General features: G+C 39.6%; 1 protein-coding gene across 1 annotated transcript in view; it reads right to left on the bottom strand.

Moving 5' to 3' along the window:
* Positions 1-21,805, bottom strand: part of LOC144018761 (GDNF family receptor alpha-2-like) — a 76,612-nt gene that overhangs the window by 34,947 nt on the left and 19,860 nt on the right. Inside the window, exon 4 of the mRNA XM_077521298.1 lies at positions 3,077-3,455. Coding sequence (XP_077377424.1) covers positions 3,077-3,455 — 379 coding nt within the window. The remainder of the gene's footprint in view (positions 1-3,076; positions 3,456-21,805) is intronic.

Here is a 21,805-nt window from a genome sequence, read left to right as displayed (position 1 = left end):
TGCTTGCTCCAACTTGCTGTATTCAACATGTAAATGCCACCGAGATGTGGCACTAATGGCTGTATCAGCTGCCTAATCATCAGTGGGAAAATGGAAAATTAGCTGTTAATGTTTTTTTTTTTTCTTCCTCCCCCTTCTGATGTTTCTCACACTGGCTTTTATTTTTGGCGGTGGACGTTCAAGGGTCTAGCACTCCGTCGAACTTCATTAGGCTCTCAAATGAGCTTTTAAATACTTCAAATTATTCAAATGTCCCACAGTTTTTGTGCTATTAGGCTAATGAACTGACTGGACACACACGCATTTCTGGAAAGTGTGAAGATTCTTCCAGTTGATTGGGTGAACAGCACATTGTGTGTGTGTGTTTTTGCCTGTTCTCAGCGGCTCCAACACAAGCAGACATGTCACGGCTGGCTAGGTGTGAATTGAACGCGGCTGTCTGGCTCCAACAGAGTCGCCATGGAGTCAAAGTGAGACACTGTTTTTTTTTTTCCCCTGCTTAATTGGGCATTGTCTCAACAAGTTAGCCTTACAAGTTCATCCTGCACTGAAGAGCTACGGCATCCTAAAAATGGGAATTAGTTTGCTGGCAAAGTTAGAGCAGAAAAACATAAAAACTTCAAAGATGCCACGGGAGGAAGATAATTGCTGTCGAGGAGTGACTCTTCGCCGGTCCCTTGTTGCTTGTTGCCATCAATATAAAATAATAATGATGAACTCAGATGTACCGCAACTCTTTTTTTTTTCTGTTTTACTATCAATTCTAAATATAAAAAGAAAAAGACCAGTTATAAAATGAGTTTTGTGGGGGTACTCTTGGGGCAACACAGATATGTTTGCATCTAAATAATTTAGAATACCTTGATATGTATTTCAGGAGCTCAATTCAAAAAGTGAAATTTGTGTATTGTATTTATTCACTATACACCGTTTGAAGATTTATTTATTTTTTTTTATTTTTTTTTTAATACCTTGCATTTAAAGCAAACTGAAATTCTTGATCTCAAGATATTAAACAAAATGTTTTATGTATAGAAATGTTTTTTTTTTTTGTTTTTTTTTAATGAATCTTCATGTGAGCTTTATCTCTTGATTTGAACTCCTGAGATGAATACATCTATAAATAATGGCATTGAGATTTTGCAAGGTTTGTTACCATTTCCATGGTAAGCTGAACAATAATTGAACAAATTCCAGTATTAACATTGACTTCTGATGTCAAAATCCATCCATTTGTTGCGTATATGTAATAACATGATGATAAGATTAAATATTTCTAATAATATAACATGGGTGTGTTGTTAGAGAGAGGTAGAAATGACACTAGAAACAACTTTCTTTGCCTTAAAATCAGTACATCTATCTATTTTCTGTTAGCCAAGAGGTCAAAAAGGCCACCATACTTCTCCATGTTTGGAAATGCCAAATTAGCCAAACAATGCTGCTTTGTTTTATGAACATCTGTACAGGGTCGAAACTTTATGGTATAAATATAAACAGAGGGCAGTGAGTAGAGATCTTCTTGCAGTTCCTTTAAATGTACTGTGCGCCTTCATCTACCTGCCATATAGACCACGCGGCTCTCTATGCGCCAAATTTTAAGAGAGCCTCATCAATTGGCCGGGAGTTGGCTGCATTGACTCCCACAGCTGCGCGCAATGAGGCAAACGCCCACTTCTTACCTATGCTAGTCTAGGAAAATATCAAAAGAAAGAAAACTAAACCCATGCACACAGTTAGACTACACTTTGTGCTAAACTTAAGATCGGGCACATAATGTAAAAGTTCAGCACCTCATGGACCTCATAGCCAGTGTTATTATAGTTTTGAAATTTTTCATTTTGTTATTTTTCGTTTCGTTTTGAGTTTGTTTTTTAAATTTAGTTTTAATCAGTTTTCAGGTTGGTTCTGTTGTTTTTATTAGTTTTACTTTTTTAATAAATGCTTAGTTTTAGTTTAGTTTTAGTTAGTTTCTGTATTAGTTTTAGATTTTTTTAATGTGTATTAATTGTGCACAATATTTAAAAAAAAACACAATGGAAACAACATCATCTGAAGTGCTTTTCTATTGGCTGCTGCTAGATGACGTCACTTCTGGGTGACACACTTTCAAACGTCCTTATTCTGGTTAATATCAAAATAAATCTACTTCAAATCACATTTACAATCATCCCCAAAGGCTCATGCATTAAATTGATTACCAAAGACTAAAACGAAGGACATTTTTGCTATAATTATAGTTTGTTAGTTTTGTAAACATAAAATGTAGTTTCAGTTAGTTTCCATTTTCTTTTTTTCTTTAACAAAATTGTTTTTTTTTTTATTTTAGATTTAGTTTTTTCGGGACTTTTAATTAACTGAAATAACTTTGCTCATAGCTGGCTACGATGACTATGCAGACAGAAAAATGAGATTTATTTTGATCATATAAAAAAAAAAAGATTTCTAAACATAGTAACCCCTAGAGTAGATGAACGTAGTCCTACTTCAAGTCGCAAACGTTTACTTCCTGCCCTGCTCCCTACTGATGGACCCTGATTGTCAGCTGGGCGAAGCTGAGCCAATTGTCATTCATGAGTTTCAACAGTGCGTGTTTTGGAAAGAGTTGAACCCGACAGGAGGATTTATGTATCAGGCAACCCTTACGAATGGATGATACATGATTTCCTGCCATCATGGGGGCTCTCGCCAGTGGCATCGCTTTGACGGTTGGCTTTGGAAGGTGCCCTGTGGCATCAAATGCGTAATTGTTCAAAATGAGAAAAAAATATAGTAGTAGTTGAAGTGTGTAACATTTAAAAAAAAAAATGTAATTTGGGAGCTGTTACTCTCCCCTCTCCTCAATTGCAGTTTGATTCACTTTTGCATAGCCAAAGGCAAAATTTAGTAGTCTTCCAAAGGGTCCAAACATCTCGAAACTGGTGGAGCCATTAGAAGACACTGATACCAGACTTGCCCAGGGCCCTGACAAATGCTGCTACGCTACTGCTTCAGGCCCCCAACCTTATGAGAACTCATCAACTCCTATTATCCCCTACTTAGCATGCTCCCTGAACGCTTCCCCGTCCACACGCACCTGCAGAGGGAGTCCTGGCGGCAGACCGTCCTCAGCTCCAGGCAGTTGGGCTTTTCTTTCTCTTTATAGGAGCAATCGGGCACGATGGTCTGTCGGCGGCGCTCGGCGCAGCCCTCCGTCTGACAGGGGCAGAACAGCAGGCGGTGACTGAATTCGGCGGGCACGCGGTCCAGGAACATCCGCAGAGCTTTGTGGCAGCGCTTCTTGCTGCAGGCTTCCCCCTTGTTGGGGTCCTCCTTGCTGCAGGTGGCGATGTAGGCCGAACGGTGCCTCTTGCAGGTGCCGTTGAGGTTGCAGGCTTTGGCCGCATCCAGGCAGGGGTTGCATGTTCTCTCGGCGTCGGCGCAGTGAAAACTCTTGGGGGCCACTGTGAGCATCCCTATGGCGCAAAAAAAGAAAGATACTTTTATTGGTTTTATAATTTTACAATATTACGAAGAAGTCGCATAGTCCAACACAGATTTCTGTCCAATACAGATAAAGGCAAGAAACATATTTGACATTACGTTGATTGACTTAAATTATTTACTTATTGTGAAATTGAGCCTGTTTATTTGAAAACAAAGCTAATTCCTGTTTTTTTAAATGTTAAGAAAATGTTAGTCTGCCATCTAGTGGAAGAGCATTTAATTGCTCTGCCTTTTATTATACATCATTGGCGTAAATAGATAAACAGATTTGCCATTAAAAAAAAATATATATATATATATATATATATATATATATATTCTGACCATTTAAAGCTGCTCTATGTAACAATTTGCCCCAAAATATCTTTACAATTGCCTTACAATTGCCATTTTTTTTAAATTTATTAGTAGATTAACATCTTAACTAATAGGTCTTCAGACTGGATTCAGGTTCGAATTTCCCTCTCTGCAGATGTGACGTCATGTGCGCATTGTGTACACGAAGAAAGGATTGTGCGGTTTCCCGTTTTGGCCACAGGTGGCAGTAGTGATTCTAAATGAAATGTTCTGCATTCAGCAGCTTTAAGTAAAACGGTTTTATTGCTTTAGGCACTGTTCAGAAATGGATGCCAAGGCACATGAAACTCAAAATTGTAAATCACAAAACAGATTTTGTTCATCCATCTGCATACCTATTTTGATTCCTTAAACAGAAAATCAAACTCACATTGAAAATCCCCAGTAAACAGAACATGCTGTGAGAATTTTTAGACCGTGGGAGGTAGTGGAAGTACCCAGAACTCCACAAGGACTATTGGAATTTATTCAAGAAGGATTGTCAATGGAGGCACGGTCAAGTTGTGGTGAGCACATCTGTCTTGCAGTCCTTCCTGTGTAAAGTTTGCATGTTCTCTCCGGGTGGTCTCCAGGAACCTCTGGCTTCCTCCCTCATGTCAAAAACAGGCACGTTTGGTTCACTGAAGACTATAACGTGTCCATATGCTGTGAACGTGAGTGTGAATTATTCTATATGTGCCGTGGATGGGCAGGCGAACAGTCCATGGTGTACCCTGACTCTCGCCCAAATTCAGTCTCCAGCTCATCTGTAATGAGGACAAGCAATATAGAAAATGGATGGATGGGATTGTCAGTTTGATGAAGTTTTTTCCACTCCAAAAAAACGTGTACAGACGAACAAAACCTGTTGGCAACAAATGCAATAATAACCAAGAGATACACATCGATACTAACAATCCAATATAGATCACAGGAGGCTTGGCAGCCAAGTGTGGTCAACAAACAAAGCACTGATCCTTGCAGCTGTGGTCAACAGGAAGTTCATTTCTCAATAACATCAGAAGATTGTCTCTGTGGAGTCACTGGAGAGACAACTGCTGTACATCTGTTGCAAGTGAAACATTGATTTCATCTGTAGAAGGACCTGAGTCAATTACAAATGAATTTTGCTACATTTCAAATGACATGTTCATGAATGCGACATTTCAAAATAATGTACAGACTAATCTTAATCATTATATCATGAAGCAAGAGTTAGTAATCAGCAACGTAAAATCGTCCTCAACGCAATGCCACAGTCAATGTATTCAAATTCAAAGCATTTCAGCTTTGACTGAATAAATGTCACATGATTTGATTTATTAGGGTCTGAGCACGAGGCCTCAACATTCCTGAAAACTCACCAATTGTTTATCAGCCTGTGAATCACCCCCATATTGATCAGGAAGTCATCCATTTTGGTTTGAAGCAGCCATTCAGGGCAATTCCAGGCCTTGTACTTTGACACTTTTATTAAATCTATGACCTCACAAGCCAGATTGATAATTATGATTCCCTCAAGGAAGTTCTTCACTTCATCATTCTGGGACTTCTTACCAGACCCGTTCGGGAAAGGAGTGACTTCCTGTACAATAGTTTGAGCTGATTGGATGATGCAGCATCTTTGCACATTTGTTTTGACCAATGAAGACAGCTGATAAAAAATGTCGTCTTTGGGGGAGCACAAACATCTTTACATGATCTTTACCTGCACAAAGCGCCTCTTGCTGTTCAAATTCAACAAGGGAGTGAGTAATTCTGCAAGAATAGAATTAACTGCAGTGACCATTTGCCTGTTTGTGTTTTTTTGTACCACCCTGTATGCTAATTAATTCCATGTTAACATGCTGTATGTGGATTAAAAAGTAAAGAGCTAACTAAATACTCAACTTTCGAAAGCACTTAATTAAAACTGAACACAAAGTGCTGTACTTGGAGTAATTAATAGCAAAAACAGTAAACATTATAAAACACTAAAACGATGCAGAGTAGTCAAAGAATAAAATGTGTTTTAAGAAGAGTTTTTTAGGTAAATGGATTGCCTAATGTTTAGTGAAAGGTCATTCCAGAGTTCCTGTAGACAGGACAAAAGTGGCCTTAATGAGAAAGCAGGACATCGATCTGTCATCCACATAGCAGTGGAAGGAAATACCCTGTTTTCATAGGCAGCAAATACAAAATGATACCCTGTGGAACACCATACGACGGTGGGGCAGAGCGGGACTCAGAGCAAAAAGTTGTGTCTGCCAAATAGGCTCTAAATCACTCTCGAGCGCTGCCACTAATGCCCACTCGGTGCTGCAAACGAGCCAACAGAATATTCTGGTCCGCCGTATCAAATGCTGCAGTCAGATCCAACAAAACAAGACACACTTTGTCTCTAGTGTTATTAGCCAGAAGGGTGTCATTAAAAACGTAAAGTACAAGTAATATCACAGTGCACAAAATATAAGCCTCAAAACCACATACTTTAATATCTCCTACTTTGTTGTACGAGCCACCATTTGAATGGTAAACGATTAAACTCCCTTCTGTTTTTCAAGTGCAATGACAGGCCGAAAGACTGTAATTAACCCCGATATTTGTGGATAACAGACGATGCCATTAGGTGTGCTCCCTCCCACCACAGGGCAGGGGAAAAATGATACACCTTTTGTACCCCATTCCCTTGTATTCAAGCGATATTAGAGAATTTAACCTCCCTCCCCTGTAGATAATGATATTTCAGAGGTCATGGCGCAATGGTGACACCCAGAGAGATTCATCTCTTATTCAACAGAAACAATCTCACACTGTGTCTATCAGACAGCCTGCAGCAGGAAGAAGAGCCATTTGTTTTTGGAGGGGTGCGCCACGGAGAACGCATTGTTTTCAAGCGGTGTATCGCACAATATCAATCCCGCAAATGGGGTTACGTAGAACACAGCACACTGCGAGCGGGAGAGGAAATAAGAAGACCCTTGGAATTAATTATTTTGTGTTTTCAGATCCCGGTCAGATAAAAACGAAGCCTTCCTGCTATTGAGAAACTGCACAAGGGGATTCTAAGTATTTCATCACAGGCAGAAGAACGTATAGTAAATCTTTCTTTCCATTAACTAACTTTCATTTCGATGTATCAAGGTTAAATGGAGACGGTAGTTGGGGGAAAAATAAGGACAGGAGAGAAGAGACATGTTACTGTACGTGCTTGCCTCTGAGTCATCATGCAGCAGGACCTTTCCAAGTAGTCATTTGTTACCTGAAAGTTGTACTTCAGTACAGTATCTGTTTACCTACGTGTTTGTCTGATTACTTCTTTTTACCTTTACTCTCTACATTGGAAAACCAATATCTGAATTCCTACTCCTTACTTTGTCAAAAAATACGTTTTTCTTTTTATTGTACACAAGTATCTGTACAACTTAGTGAAGTGCATAGTGTGAGTACTACAAACACATCCGCTTTTCCTATGACTCAAATGTAATGTGACAATTGTAAATTAATTGTAAACCCTTTTTATCATTGTGCACCCTCAGGGGAAGAGGAAAAATCATTTCTACTCAAGGAGGTTCATGTTTGTAACCGCTTACTTGTAATATCTGTTTGGAAGTTAGAGGGATTGTGCAAAACAAAATGTACCTTCTAAATGACGTGACGAGAACTATCCGTGCGCTAGGAGATATAAATTTATATATTATACAGTAGAGGTGTGAATTGCCTTGTACCTGACGATTCGATCCGTATCACAATTCATAGGTCACGATTCGATACCGTTACCGATTAATCCCGATATGAATTTACAAGTTGATTGTTGCGATTTTTTTTACTCAAATTTTGAAAATACCAGTCAGTAAACTTGTACAATATACACTGTAAGATTTGTATGAAAATGTATTATTTATTGATCTGAAATTTCAGTGTTATAACTGTGAGCCTCTGTATTTAACAAACAGGTTGTAACATTTTTCATGTTAGAACAGCATTGAAATAAAATATTAAGGCTTAATGTTCCATGAATATAACATTCTTCCAAGCTTAAGGTATGAAAGTTAGACGTTTTGTTGAATATTTTTCCATCAAAAATGGATGTTAAAAAATGGATTCGGCTGCCTATTGAATCGATTCGAGGATTGCGTGCAGTAGTATCGCGATATATTGCCGAATCGATTTTTTTTAACACCCCTATTATACAGTAGTTCCATCATTTAGATTCAATTTACAGAGGTACTTTTACTTACTACTTTTAAATAACATTTTCGATAGATTGAAGTTGTCAGTGTAGTTTTAAAGCAATACTACTAGTACTTGAGTACATGTTTTGACTACTCTACCCACCACTGGTGAGAGGCTATTTTTGTTATGGTATCCCACTCGATGTAAGTGTAAAAAAAATAAAAATAAATAAATTCTGTCCCCATACAATATGTATCCTGTTCAGGGTGTAGTCAGCATTCCCCCTCGGTCTCTGTAAGTTTGACCCAAAAGAAATCAAGCTCTATATAAAGCACGTATTGACTATTCTCAATATAAGCATAGCAAAAACCCTTTGTAAGTATTGATAAAGTACATTCTGTGATTACAACACAGTGTGAAAAGTCAAGAGAGTTATCTGTGCCTGTTTGAGGTCCTCAGCACTCACTTAATTGCTGCACGGACATGCTGGTTTTTTGTTTTGTTTTTTTGTTTTTTTTAATCTTTAAGAATCAGCAAAGTAAAGGTTTGTGAAAACTGAAAAGAAGAAGAGAGGCCTTTCTGTGTGGAGTCCACATTTTCTCTCCACACTTGTGTCAGTTTGCTCCGGGCAGTGGTGTGCAAACGTGCAGGGGCTGATGGGGCACAGGCCCCCAGGCATCTACTTCAAAACGCTTTCCTCATAACGACACTAGAGGTCGCAAATTTTCTGTTACAGCAAGTTGAGAAGGTCACTTGGTTTGCAGGTGTGGGTTGCTGACTGTATTTTTCTCCCCGCATTTTTCTAGTTCTGTCACATTTACCACTCAGCGTACTTAGTAATGCACATTAACTCATTCACTCCCAGCCATTTTCATGCTCTATTGCTATAAAAAGATGGAACCTGCCAAAAGAAAAATGTGTCTCTCCTTTCATCCAGAAAACAAACAAACAAAAAAAAAAAAACAGTATGGTATATTTTTTTTATCTGTTTTTATGTTTTGTAGCAATTAGCATTAGAATTAGCTAAGTTTCATCATTATTCACAAACCTGTTGAAAATACTGGGAAAAAGAGCTTGTTGCAACATGGACCTGATTGATCTCTTATACTTTGCTGCCACCTGCTGGCCGTTTTTTTTTTTTTTTTTTTTTTTTTTGTAATAACTACCATCGCTTTAAGCGACCACTTCAGGTCAGAAACTGCATCAAAGCCTTCATCCAAAAACTCTAGCAAACAAAAACCTAAAAAAAACCCCGTATAAATACGTTTTTGGGAGTGAATGAGTTAATAAGCATGATTGCAAGAATCACAATACAATTGATGAATTAGTTTTCCATATCATTGATCAAGAAAGTTCCCATCCCTTGTCTCGTCCAAAGCAGATCCTTTGGTGCCAGGATCTGAGCCCCCAAAACGTGTCTGAGAAGGGAGCTATGGCGGCCGAGGGACGGCAGACTCCTGACTGAGGCCTGCCCACAGGGGGATGGTGGTCCAGCTGGATGAGAGCTTTTCCATGGCGCTTGTCCAGTTACATTGATGAATTGCAGCCCCTAAATCTCCCCTGACCATCTGCAGGCTCTAATGTTGGCCACTGGGGGTCCAGGAGGAGACGGATGAACTACAAAGATTATTCCGGGTTGAAGCCGCTTCAACTTGTTTTTCTTTCGCGACTACCACTGGCTGTGGAGTTGAGATTGAATTTGGTGATCAAAAAAAAAAAAAAAAAAGTCCTGGGGTGAATGTAAGACACAAAGCTCACTTCCTGGCAGTGCGGCAGTTCGACACACTGGCAAACACACACTCAGGATGCACTGGGAACAGCAGGAGGGAAAAGGGAAGGAAGCAAAGATTGCATATGGGAGGGGAAAAGTGCAGTATTGTGTTACTAATTGATTTTCCGAGTGCATTTCAAAGAAGGTTTGTTTTGCTATAACGCAAGAGGGAAGAGGTTGATAAGCTAATGATAAAAGACATATAAAATGGAAAAAGCTTTCAGCAGGCAGATGGCTGTTGGTCATGACAGATAGAGGGATGTGATGAGAGGATTGCCACTTAGGCGCACACACACGCACGCACACGCACGCGCATACACCAAGGCGAGCGTTCAATTAATCCAGACTAATTCGGGAAAGATGTGCGACTCCCGCTCCTAATAATTAACCCGGCCCATCAGCGATGCAATCAACAGCTCTCATCGCTACACTCTACACATACCTATTAACTTGGCTTGCTGGCGGCTGTACCAAACATTACCGAGAAAGTGTGCGAAGCTGCCGGAATAAATGAACAGCAGCTTGACACACTGAATGGTTAATGGTGCTCTCATTACCCCCCCACAAAAAAATCTGTTTCCTTCAAGTTTTACAGGCAGATATTCGTCTCATAGCAAATAATAACATAGCAAACGTGGACTATATAATCTGACTTCATTATATTTAATGTAGTTCAAGTATAAAAGTGTGTATAATGATGTGTTTTTGATGGTTGTCATTCCACGATGATGATGCATCATTGTAAAGTCATCGTATTGTCATTTACATTCCCAACTACTAATGTAATAATTGATTGAGACAATCACATGCTGAATCTGCCAAAACAACAACAAGACATCGAAGCCAATCTGTAATAATAAAAACTGCATTGTCGTCATTGCGATAACAACCTCATATTCTCCACTTTATCGGGCCACTATGGACCAGCCAGGGACACGTCGCACCACTTTTAATGACATTCTTTCTTTCGTTCCATGCCAAATTACCTGAAAAATCTGAATATTTTAACCATTTTGATTTGAATTAAACTTCCAACAAGTTAGGTCATGGGACAACACTCAAATTTTGAGTCAGTCGGCGCAGGGGTTTGGCGCTACCATTTGCCGAATTTTGCCATTTTTGGCTAAAAGGGGTGTGGCAGCCTCCCTTTGAACCTTTATATCTCTAGAACTATTGGCTCAATCTTCACATAACAGGTAATGTTGGAAAGGAAATTCACCAAGGATTCAACATTTGCCACATCTCATTTAGAAGATTGACCTTAAAATTGACCTTGCAGATCACCTTAAAAATTTTCATGAAACATGATCTCTCACATATTCTCTAAAACATAGAAAAGTTTCAGACAAATTGTTTTTGTTAAGCAGCAATAATGAGTCAAATTAGTATATTAATTGAATATTCAACTTTCAATGATCAATCAAGATTTGTAATCTTTGTTGAATTCCCTTTCCAACAATGCTTGTTTTGTGAAGATTGACCGAGTACTTCCTGACATCTAACCCCGGGTTTTCACTGGATGCGGTTGCGGTGCGGTTGCGGTGCGGTCCGGCGACGCAAGCAATTAGATTCCATTCATTCGAATGGTGCAGTTTACACCGCTTGCGGATGCGTTGCGTGTCGACTGCGGAAGGCCTGCGGCGTGCCGCAAGCCTTCCGCAAGGATAGACCTATTTTCTATTTTTGCCGGACGCCGCAGCGGTTGGCCTCCGGCAAATGGCAAGCTAGCACAAAACACATCGAGCGGGACAGGAAGACCGAGGCAGTTTCAAAATAAATTTCCGGTTACCTTTCAGAATAAAATACTCGCCAGCTCCTATTTCGCAAGTTTTTCAGCAAAATGTGACGTGGGCGTCGCCGGGCCATGTGCTCATTCACGGTTTAGACACCAGCGAACATGGACGAGGAGAGGTTTATATTGGAGGTGGAAAACCACAAAATAATATATGACACGGCACATCCTTTTTATAAGGACTGTAATGTATTGTGAGTTTGATGTTCGCGATTGCTTGTTGTGCCCGTCTCGCTTGCCGTACTGAGCGGCAGCCGGACACGGAAGACAGAAATAAAGAGTGGACCCGCACTGACCCGACTCTCGTTATTAATATACTTTACAAGGACAACCAAAAAAAGGATGCCGCATGGAATCTCATATCTTTCTGCTTCTCTGTTGAGCAGACTTTCTGTATGTTTGTCGTTGTGAAATGCCACATGATCGCGCGAGCGCGGTCCCGCGAGACACGTTGGGAAGTGAGCGGCGACGGAGCTGCCGGACCGCAGCTGTGCGGAGCCGGTGTGGATTGACAAAAAAATTGACCCGTCCGGAGCACGCAGTCAAGACGCACCGCACCGCAACCGCACCGCAACCGCATCCAGTGAAAACCCGGGGTAAGGGTTCAAATGCAGGCGGCCACGCCCCTTTTTGCAGAAAATGTCAAATTCGGCGGGCCGTACCTCCCGAACCCCTGCACCGATTGACCTTAAATTTGAGATTTTGTGTTGTGCCATCACTATCAACAAGTGCACCAAGTTTCATTCAAATCAAAATATGCTTGGTAAAACTCACTGGATGAAATTATTTTGTATTGGTCTGACAATCTCTTGCAGGATATTATGGCTAAATCAGGAGAGTAGGAATGTTGTCCCTGCCTATGAAAACCACAATGTATGATAAAACCATAAATAATATCGTATCGTACCTTATATTGTTCCACAGCTGATCAAAGTAACTAATGCAACCATATGTAGAAAATGCACCTAAAAAATATGTTTGTTGTGTTTAATGCTTGTATAAAATTATTTAAAGACAGTTCATTTCCACGACAATAGTTAGTTAAAAAGCGATGTTAGTCTGCAGCTCAGTGGCTTAAACATAAACTACACTTCACCGACTGCAGGGGGGGCACAAAACAAACAATTATTTTCTTACTGTTGATCCAACGCTTCCCCGTTCTTTGGGTTAATCCAGCCGTTTGACTCTAAGTAGGCTTTTAATGGACATCATGCCAGCATAATGGAAATAACCCTCATTTGCCTTTTAGTGTGCATGCAGCCCACATGGGGAGCGAAAGGGAGACAGGCAAAGATGCCGGCAGACATGTAGAACAGTTAAAATGTGACTGGAGACCCCTGCAGGGACAGAGAATCAGGACGGCTGAAAATAAAGTAAGATAACAGTGAACTGTACTCATGAGGAGGTGGTGAAAATGTACACTGTATCTGGAATTGGATGTTTTTCCTTCCTCATTTTTTTTCTCCCCCAAAGAGAACGATCTCCTCTCCCAAGTAACTGCATTCCGTCAGCCGAATTTGAATTGTGCATTTCATATATCATCCCTTACTCAAGGGACGCAGAGCTGCAGAGGGGCAGGTAGTTCATCCCAGGTTAGAAAAGAGGCTGTTGGCGATGCGTATGTTCTCAGTAATTAGGAAAGGTGCCAAAGTTTGGATTTAATATGGCCCTGGGTGGGTATGCAAGAGCTTGTTAGGGAAGTCTTTAGTCCGGACCCTGAGGAGCATGTCAAGCATCGCTGTGTCAAAGGGCTCATCAGTCATTAGCACTGCGCTCGCCGCCACAGCGGGGTCTGCATTAGGCACAAAGAGGGTCTACAACATCATCTCGTCTCAGCCTCAGATGGCAAATCATTCAAACAGACGTCCTTAGAGGAAGAGTTCAAGAGCGCCGACCAGCTGAAATTTACCTCAGAGCAGGAAATGATTGCCGTCAAGCCAAGCCATCCGCGTGACGACCTTCCGATGACAACGTTCGGGAGTTTGAAGTGTGTGTGCGGGGGAGAATCGGACCGAATTTGAATTCATTGTAAGCACACTTGAAAATACTCCAGCTATTTATGAGCATCTGCGGTCTGCTAACATTCACAACTGCCAAATTGCTTCTATTTCTTTTTGTCTGTCTTCAAAAGTTGAGTATCCCCTTTTTAAATGTAAACATCTGAAGAAGACCTCTTTTCCAATACACTTTCAACAAATATTCTTCATCTGCTTATGTGCTTGTATTTTTATCTTTTCATGCTTTTACATTTGTATACTCTTTTTATGACTATACATAGGCACAAAGATGAAGAAGAGTGGAGCCTTCAAAGTCAACACCTCCCCAAACTCTTATAAGAGAGTAGAAACCAATATTTTACGTAAAGATGTTTTTTGGTTTGAGCAATATGTGTATCCTCCTTCCTACACCGGGTATAACTGCCTGCCCCTCCATTCACTTCTCTCAAAAAGTAATTGGACGCAATTACCTTCAAAAAGGTGGTTATTTTACGCAACTCTGCAAGCAGCCTGCAAGTCCTCTCAACCTTACGGGCAGTATTCAAATCAATTCAATTCAAATTAATTTCACGCTTTAAAATAAAAGAAATGAAAGGGGGACAGAAAGAACTAAAACTTGTCATCCTTGATCAACACACACAAAAATAATCAACGCAGTAATATTAGCAGTTATTGAAATCTTGACTTTTAAAAACCATGGTAAACCGTCAAACTAGTCATTGGCCCATGGCTACACCAAAGCAAGAGTAATTTAGTATTTTTAGAAAAAACAGTGACGGTATTGTGCTGATCTACTGAATGTTTAATTAAAGGGATACTTGACTCATTGAGCCATTTTCAGCAGTAAAAGAAATATTTTGTCCAGAATTAATTTGATAACTTCATTATTTTTCGTGTACAATTAATACCTTTAGAAACAAGTTTTCCCACTTACTGTCCACTGAAGAGGACATCACCTTTGCTGAGGAAGTAGGTAATGGCTCAGTTTACTGACCAAAGCCAGAGAACAGGTGAGTCATGATTACTTATTTCCTCAGCACAGGTGACGTCATCTTCAGTCGACAGTAAATGGCAGGTATTAATTGTACGTGAAAAATAATGAGGGTATCAAATTAATTCTGGACAAAATAGTAACTTTTTACTGCTGAAGATGCCCCAATGAGTCATATCACCAAGTGGGCCGGATCGGTAAAATTAAACTTAAAAAAACAATTCCGTCAATTATACGCAAATTTTTGCTATTTAGAGCAAACCTTAACTGGTGCAATATTGTTCCAAAAAAAAAAAAAAAAACATAAATGCAAATGGAACGCAGCAACACTTTGCCCTCAGAGTTCTGGATGTGTTACATCTACCTGTTTTGCATAAATATAGTTCTCAGAATGCATTGTGTGGCGCAGTTAATGAATGAATGTTGGTCTGTTTTCATTTTTATTTTATTTTTTCATCAAACCGTAACTTTAGCTTATGTGTAAAATAATGACACAGCAATTCCATGTAGCTGAAATTACAAATGTATATGTTTTGATTGTTGCTAGCTGATTAATTCAGCTTTTTTTTTTTTTTTTACTTTTTTGTACAAAATCTCACGAGCCGGATTAAACCCCTTTGTGGGCCTGATCCACCCAGGTGCTGTACGTTTGACACCCCTGGTTTATAGTGATGGGAGGGAGGAAGTCACAGTTAGGATGCCACCGTGTATGAACCTAACAAAACAGTCTACTGCCTTGTCACATTGCACCTTTATTGTGTGGAATGCTTTGATGACTTCCTTTCCTTTTCACCCCATTTGACTGTTATGTGTATGTTCAACATAACATAGTCTACTGCCTTGTCATACACATGTACGGAGAGAACATAAAGTAGACAACCGCCACTTCAAACTGAATATTACAAATAACAGGTCTAGCTTAAGTAAGCTTCAAAAAGCAAACGCTGGTGCTGAGGCTGGAAGTGATTCCACAATCCACACAAAACTGAAGCATATAAATACACACAGGCTTTACAGCCGGCAAAGCCAATCACGTGCAGCCTAATACATGCAGCGATACCCCTTGGAGCCCTAATGACAAGAAAGCCGCGTTTGGTGCGTGTCTAAGAAGACCTATATGTTTGCCTAAGTAATGGTAATTGTATGGAGGACAATGCGTAAATGTCAAACATTTCAACAGCATGCCACAACGGCCGCTACGCTGCTTCCTTTTTTGCCTCCCACCAGCGGCGGATAGATGTGGGTATTTAATTGGATAGGAGGCACACTGAGCTGAGATGAGAAGCTTAGTGGCGTGGGGTAGCGACTCGCACTCAAAGATGTTCAACTTAATTCCCGGAGCGACCTCACTAGCCATCATTCTAAGCTGCCCTCTGCCCCTAATAAGTTCATTAGCTCAGCATTTGGGTCAAAAGACCACAATGCATTGCATGTGCTGCATATTAACAGTTGTACTTAATGATCATTTAATGATTTAACTTTGCATGCTGGATGTAATTTTCCATTCGTTTAGACTTGGGTTGAGGGTCTGCTGCAACAGCAAAGTCTTGCATTGATTTAATGGAGCAATATGATGGAAAACAATTTTAAGCGCTGGTATACTTACTGTATTTTCATCTCTGTGTGCCTGCCTACACATCAAATGTAAAATTCCCAGACAAAAACATTAAGGTTTCTATTTTTAGAGACAGCACGTCTGCACCGTGGCGCAAATGCCGACGGATAGTGATTTTTATTAATCTCGCCTAATTTGAGGTTTTTATTTTCAATCTTTCCAATTAAAGTTGGCAAAGATCTGATCATCAAATTTCTCGGAACGATTAAGGTCATCACTTATCATGTGGTGTTGTGCAGGTGTTGAACCGATCAAGTCGACCAATCAAATTACATCAACATTTAATGCTTGAAGTCAACTAATCATGTTTTTGGCATCTCACCTTCCTTTCCAATTGGTCAATTTACAGTCTGCTTTTTTAACTCCCTCTCCAATGCTGTCATTGGATGTTAAAGGACTATAGAGAAGCAAAATGTTCGGCTAACAGGGTGACACAGTCTTTGTATGTCTGTACGGGTTCCAGAGTACAAGAAAAGCAGTTAGTTTTGCTAGCTTTGGCTATTTCAATCGCCGCTAGTCTTAATTAACATAGGCAATATCTTATTTTGAACTGCCTACGGGCTACAAGACTTATACCAGCGGCAGCCTGACCACAGGACTAAGAGAACGAAGTGAAAGTCAAACGGTGTAGCCACAATGTTCTGTTCAACATGCACAGACATGTGCTGACAAGAACTTTAATCATCATAGAAACTGTTTGAAACGACACACACCAAAATCGAGACACTTGTCGCTTTACGACACTGAAAGCAGCACTTGGCCTTACTTTTTCTATTCAAGTAAGAGCAGTAAGCATACAAAGACCCCCCACCCCCACATTATGTGTGAAGTCTCTCACATTTAATATGTCAAATATCAGTATGTGTGTACAGATTTCATACTTTAGCAGAGCTGAGCTATTTTTTTTTTTTCACATTGAAGCTTCTCTGATATTCGAGTTACTCCGCACCAGGATGCATTTGTAGTCCACACCTGCAGTTCAACTCCACCAGGGCGCAAACTAACCAACCAAACTTATCGAGGCAGGTGCGGCGTTATTTGCAGCCTTTATTGCAAAACCACAAAATGATAGGAATGCATCAAAGAAGCAGCCGAGCTGCAGTCGAAAGCGTAGATGATTCATCTTCAGAGTTAACTAAACTCAGTGGGGCGAGACGCTGTCTGCCAACGCCACGTGTGGGACCGTAAATAAGACAAATGCTCCTTCCTATTGCACTCCTGCGCTTCATCTTTTTGACTTTGTCTACATGTGGATAGTATGGCAGGCGGGAAATGAGGAGAAATATATATACAGTACTAGACATGAGTGTCGTCTTTTTTCCGGTTTTATATATATATATATATATATATATATATATATATATATATATATATATATATATGTGGCCCCACCCAGTGTATATACAAGTGTGTGCGTGTGGTGCATTAAAATTGGGAGCAGGTGAGTCGGAGCAGAGGGAAAAAATTTCCCCTACTCCGATACACCCGCATCCCCCCAAAAGAATGAATATGTATATGTGTGGTGCATTAAAAAAGGAAATGGAGGGACAAAATGACACGGACAAATGTTAATTTCCATCCATTTCAGTGCAAAAGAGTTGAGTCAAACGTTTTGTGTTGGCACCACTATATTTCTCCTTTGCCATGACTGCTACATTTTTTTGTCGTGACATCATATGCTAAAACCATTTGTGGAGTTCAACCTTAAGAAGTTTACTGAGCTGACATCTGACATTCTGATTGTTTGAAAAAGTTCTGATTAGGCGCCAACTTTTTTCAACTTTGGGTGATTTCCACTTTCGATGTTTCAGTGCACTCATGCATGGAAGATATTCAATGAATGCCTCTCAGGCAGTCTGTGCCAATCAACACCGAGCGCTATTATTATTTCAAAGGTAGTGTTTTGGCGTCCAAGCGATGGAATCGCGGTTGGCACATCTGCCACAGTCGAGAGGTTCTGCGTTTGACTCAGTTTGGGCCCTCCGTGTGTGGAGTTTGCATGTTTTCACCGCGGTTGCATTAATTTTCTCTCTGGCTTTGATTTTCATTCATCGAAAACTCGTAACTATGCATCGTGTACTACGTCTAGCAAGTCTCTCACCCAAAGTCACTTGGAAGCTGTATAGAAAATAGGATGGATTCACAGATTACACTTTAATGACGGTAGCTACTGTATGAAGTTGGATATATAGAATAATGTCGTCTCATTGGCCACCATGGGAGCTAATAAACATTGAGGCATTCGTGCATTGTGCTGCTGTCAAAGGCATTTCATACACCCCCTAATTTGTTACAACATCCTTGGCATCCGTCATAAGTGCGGTCATCAATTGGGTGATACGAGCGCCTGTGAAATGATGATGGGGAGATTAAGTTGTCACATCTCTTTCTCTCAATCACTCGCGCACACTTGCTCCGCTGCTTGTCGCTGAATAGAGACACATTAAGCTTTTAGTGTGTGTTTTACTTTTCGCTGTAAAATTCTATTCCATGCTTTTAGTGTTTGGAGGGGCAGCAGTTTTCAAGGCGCTGCACAAAGCGCTTATAAAAGTGTTGATGAAAGACCTGTCAGATTGATCGCTCGATTGGGCTTTGTCTCATGCAGACACCAAGGTGGCAATTCAAATGGACGGAGATGAGCGAACGTACAGCTAATGTAACATTATTGTATATCAATTTGGGCTATTATACAAACTGCTGCTACAGACATACAGTTCACATTTTCATAATACAGTATATCACCTCCTGAATGTGTATTTCTAGTCCGGCCAATAGTGGATGCTGTGAAAAGTGATATAAAGATGATCAAGCAGGATGGGCCAGCTAGATTCATTGCTACAGTGGAACGCAATTTAAAGGGGAAGTCAACAAGAAAAAAATGTTTTTTTGACAAAAAGTGTTCTATGAAGCCCCACTCGTCTAAATATGGTATTTTGGTTATTATTGCTTTAGTGGAATATGAGTTAAATGGCAAAATCCAGCCGTTTTAATCAATCTCAGGGGGTGGCCATGATTTAACCAACCAATCACAGCTCAGCTTCAGAAAAAAGGTGAGCTGTGATTGGTTATTGAAACCTGAGCAACATTGATGTCATCATCAGTTGACAGCAAATGGAAAAATGTCTGGATTCTTGCTTCATAACTCTTATTCCGCAAATGTAATATTAATCAGAATATCATGTTTAGACTAGTGAGGTCACATATAACATATTCTTGTCAATAAATGTTGAAGGTTGACTTTTTTTTTTTTTTAAGGGGAAGTCAAGTCAAAACTTTTGGGGTCAGGGATCATCTTGCAAACATCACATGACCAAACCCAGAAAACAGGTGAGCCATGATTGATTTTTACCTGAGCCCTGAGCAGCTAACTGTGATGTCATTTTCAGTCAACGGCAAGTGGAAAATGGCCGCCCCCTGAGTTGGATAGAAACGGGCTGATTTTGCTACTAAATTGATATTCTAGGAATTCAATATTAATCACAATGCCGTATTTAAACTTCATCAAAAGTGAAAAAACACAAGCTGGTTTTGCTGTTTGAGAATGCACGGTGAGGAATCCTCGAGATTAAGTACAATATTTTAAACTAAAAAAGGAAAACCTTTCCAAAGGCTTATGCGGCCGCGTTAACATGTTAGCTAGTTTTGATACACTCAAATATCTTTTAAAAAATGTGAATATGAGGCTTGATAAAGTACTTTGGACAACATATGGTGTAGATAAAGCACTATAGGTGTGCATTCCGTTTATCCTTTACCGTTAAGATCAAATTGGATTTTTCCTTTTTTTTTTGGACTATATGTTTTTTAGCAAAAGTACGATGAGTAACCCATTTGAATTGATTTGTGATTCGGTGGTTCAATGCTAAACGAATATGTTAATGCAGATTTGGGGTACACGTCCAGGTACTAGCGGCCACTCAAGATAAATGTGACTTTTTGTCATCGAGTGTGGACGAAGAAGTTCAAACAAAGCTGGACAAAGCATCTTGCCCTGAAAAGATTTATAAGTGCTCCCTAAACGAGCAGCAATGTATGAATTGGAAACCTGAACTAACATCTGTTCTGTAAATTGAGAATTGTGAATCATCAGTCGTGTGTATGAGAGACATGCAGAATGGACAAAGCAATATGTCATCTTCTTTTTTTTTAGGCTTGGCCTTCTGCACGTACTTCAGATGGGAAAACTAATTAGGCAGTCGAAGCGGTTGCAGTAGATGTCGTGCACATGCAAAATAGTGCACGCTGGTGTCCGGCATCATCAAATCAAAAGGTGCTCAAAAAAGAACATGCATTCATTTAGGTCAAGAAAACATTTTGAAATCATGGCCCTGAATAGAATTTTGTGTTAATTAGTTAATATTTTGTGAAGTCGGGATGCCAGTCGACAACATATCAACTTGGCATAATTAGCAATTAAATGTATTTAGTGAAATATCAAATAGAGTGGAAGTAACGGGAATGTGATTGCTTCAGACCCAGCTTGTGGTTCAAATGATGAGGCACTGATTAATTAACATATAATGACTTACTTCCAACTGATTGTAATGCCTGCAACTCTCTTCTCACCCATCCCAATTGAAAATGTGTTTAACTTGACAATTAATCTGTGCATTAATGTGTGCATGACATAGCAAAAACCACCCCGCAGTCTTGCAGCAGACACAATTTGCATCAATTACACAGGAAGAATACGAAGATGAAAGGAATACTTTCTTGTTTAAATTCTAAACGTGTGTGTGAGTGGCAATGGCAAAAGGAGCAGACGGTCAACAAAAAGGATTTTTTTTTTTGTAGTGTTTGGCAACTAGTAAACAACATTTGCTGATCATCTATCAGCTGGCTACGCCCAATAGCTCCTTGGTGTAATAAAAGAAACTGACATGATAAAGAATGCAGCTCTGGGGAAAAAAAAACAAAGACAATGAGACAGTTTATAAATCCTCATTGAGATGCAAATAAAACAAAGTTTTTGGCATTTGCTGTGAACGTCTGTATGATTATGACATAAGAAAAATTGGTCCATTCTTGATTTATTTTTCTTTTGCGTAATTGTTCGGTCTACAGCGGCTTGTTTTTTTTCCAGAGGTATATATTGTTGTTGCTAAAGCCCTGCATAAAACGGTACTGCTTCATGACAAGAGTAGAACAATGTTGATATATATATATATATATATATATAGATATATCGATATATATATATATATATATATATATTAGGGGTGTTAAAAAAAAATCGATTCGGCGACATATCGTGATACTACATCGCGCGATTCTCGAATCGATTCAATAATCGGCAGAATCGATTTTTTTTTTTTTTTTTTTTTTTTTAGGATTCACACCTTGAGCATGGAAGAATGTTATATGAACGGAACATTAAGCCTTAATATTTTATTTTAATGCTGTTCAAACATGAAACAGATTACAACCTCTATAAGACTGAAATTTCAGATAAATAAATAATACATTTTCATATAAATCTTACACTCTACAAGCTTACTGATTAGTATTTTCTAAATTTGAATGAAAAAAAATCGCAACAATCGACTTATAAATTCGTATCGGGATTAATCGGTATCGAATCGAATCGTGACCTGTGAATCGTGATACGAATCGAATCGTCAGGTACTAGGCAATTCACACCCCTAATATATATATATATATA

Source organism: Festucalex cinctus, chromosome 5 (genome assembly GCF_051991245.1).
Source record: "Festucalex cinctus isolate MCC-2025b chromosome 5, RoL_Fcin_1.0, whole genome shotgun sequence".
Taxonomy (NCBI): domain Eukaryota; kingdom Metazoa; phylum Chordata; class Actinopteri; order Syngnathiformes; family Syngnathidae; genus Festucalex; species Festucalex cinctus.
The sequence above is the reverse complement of the archived record's forward strand: the minus strand, read 5'-3'. Positions and strand labels throughout refer to the sequence as shown.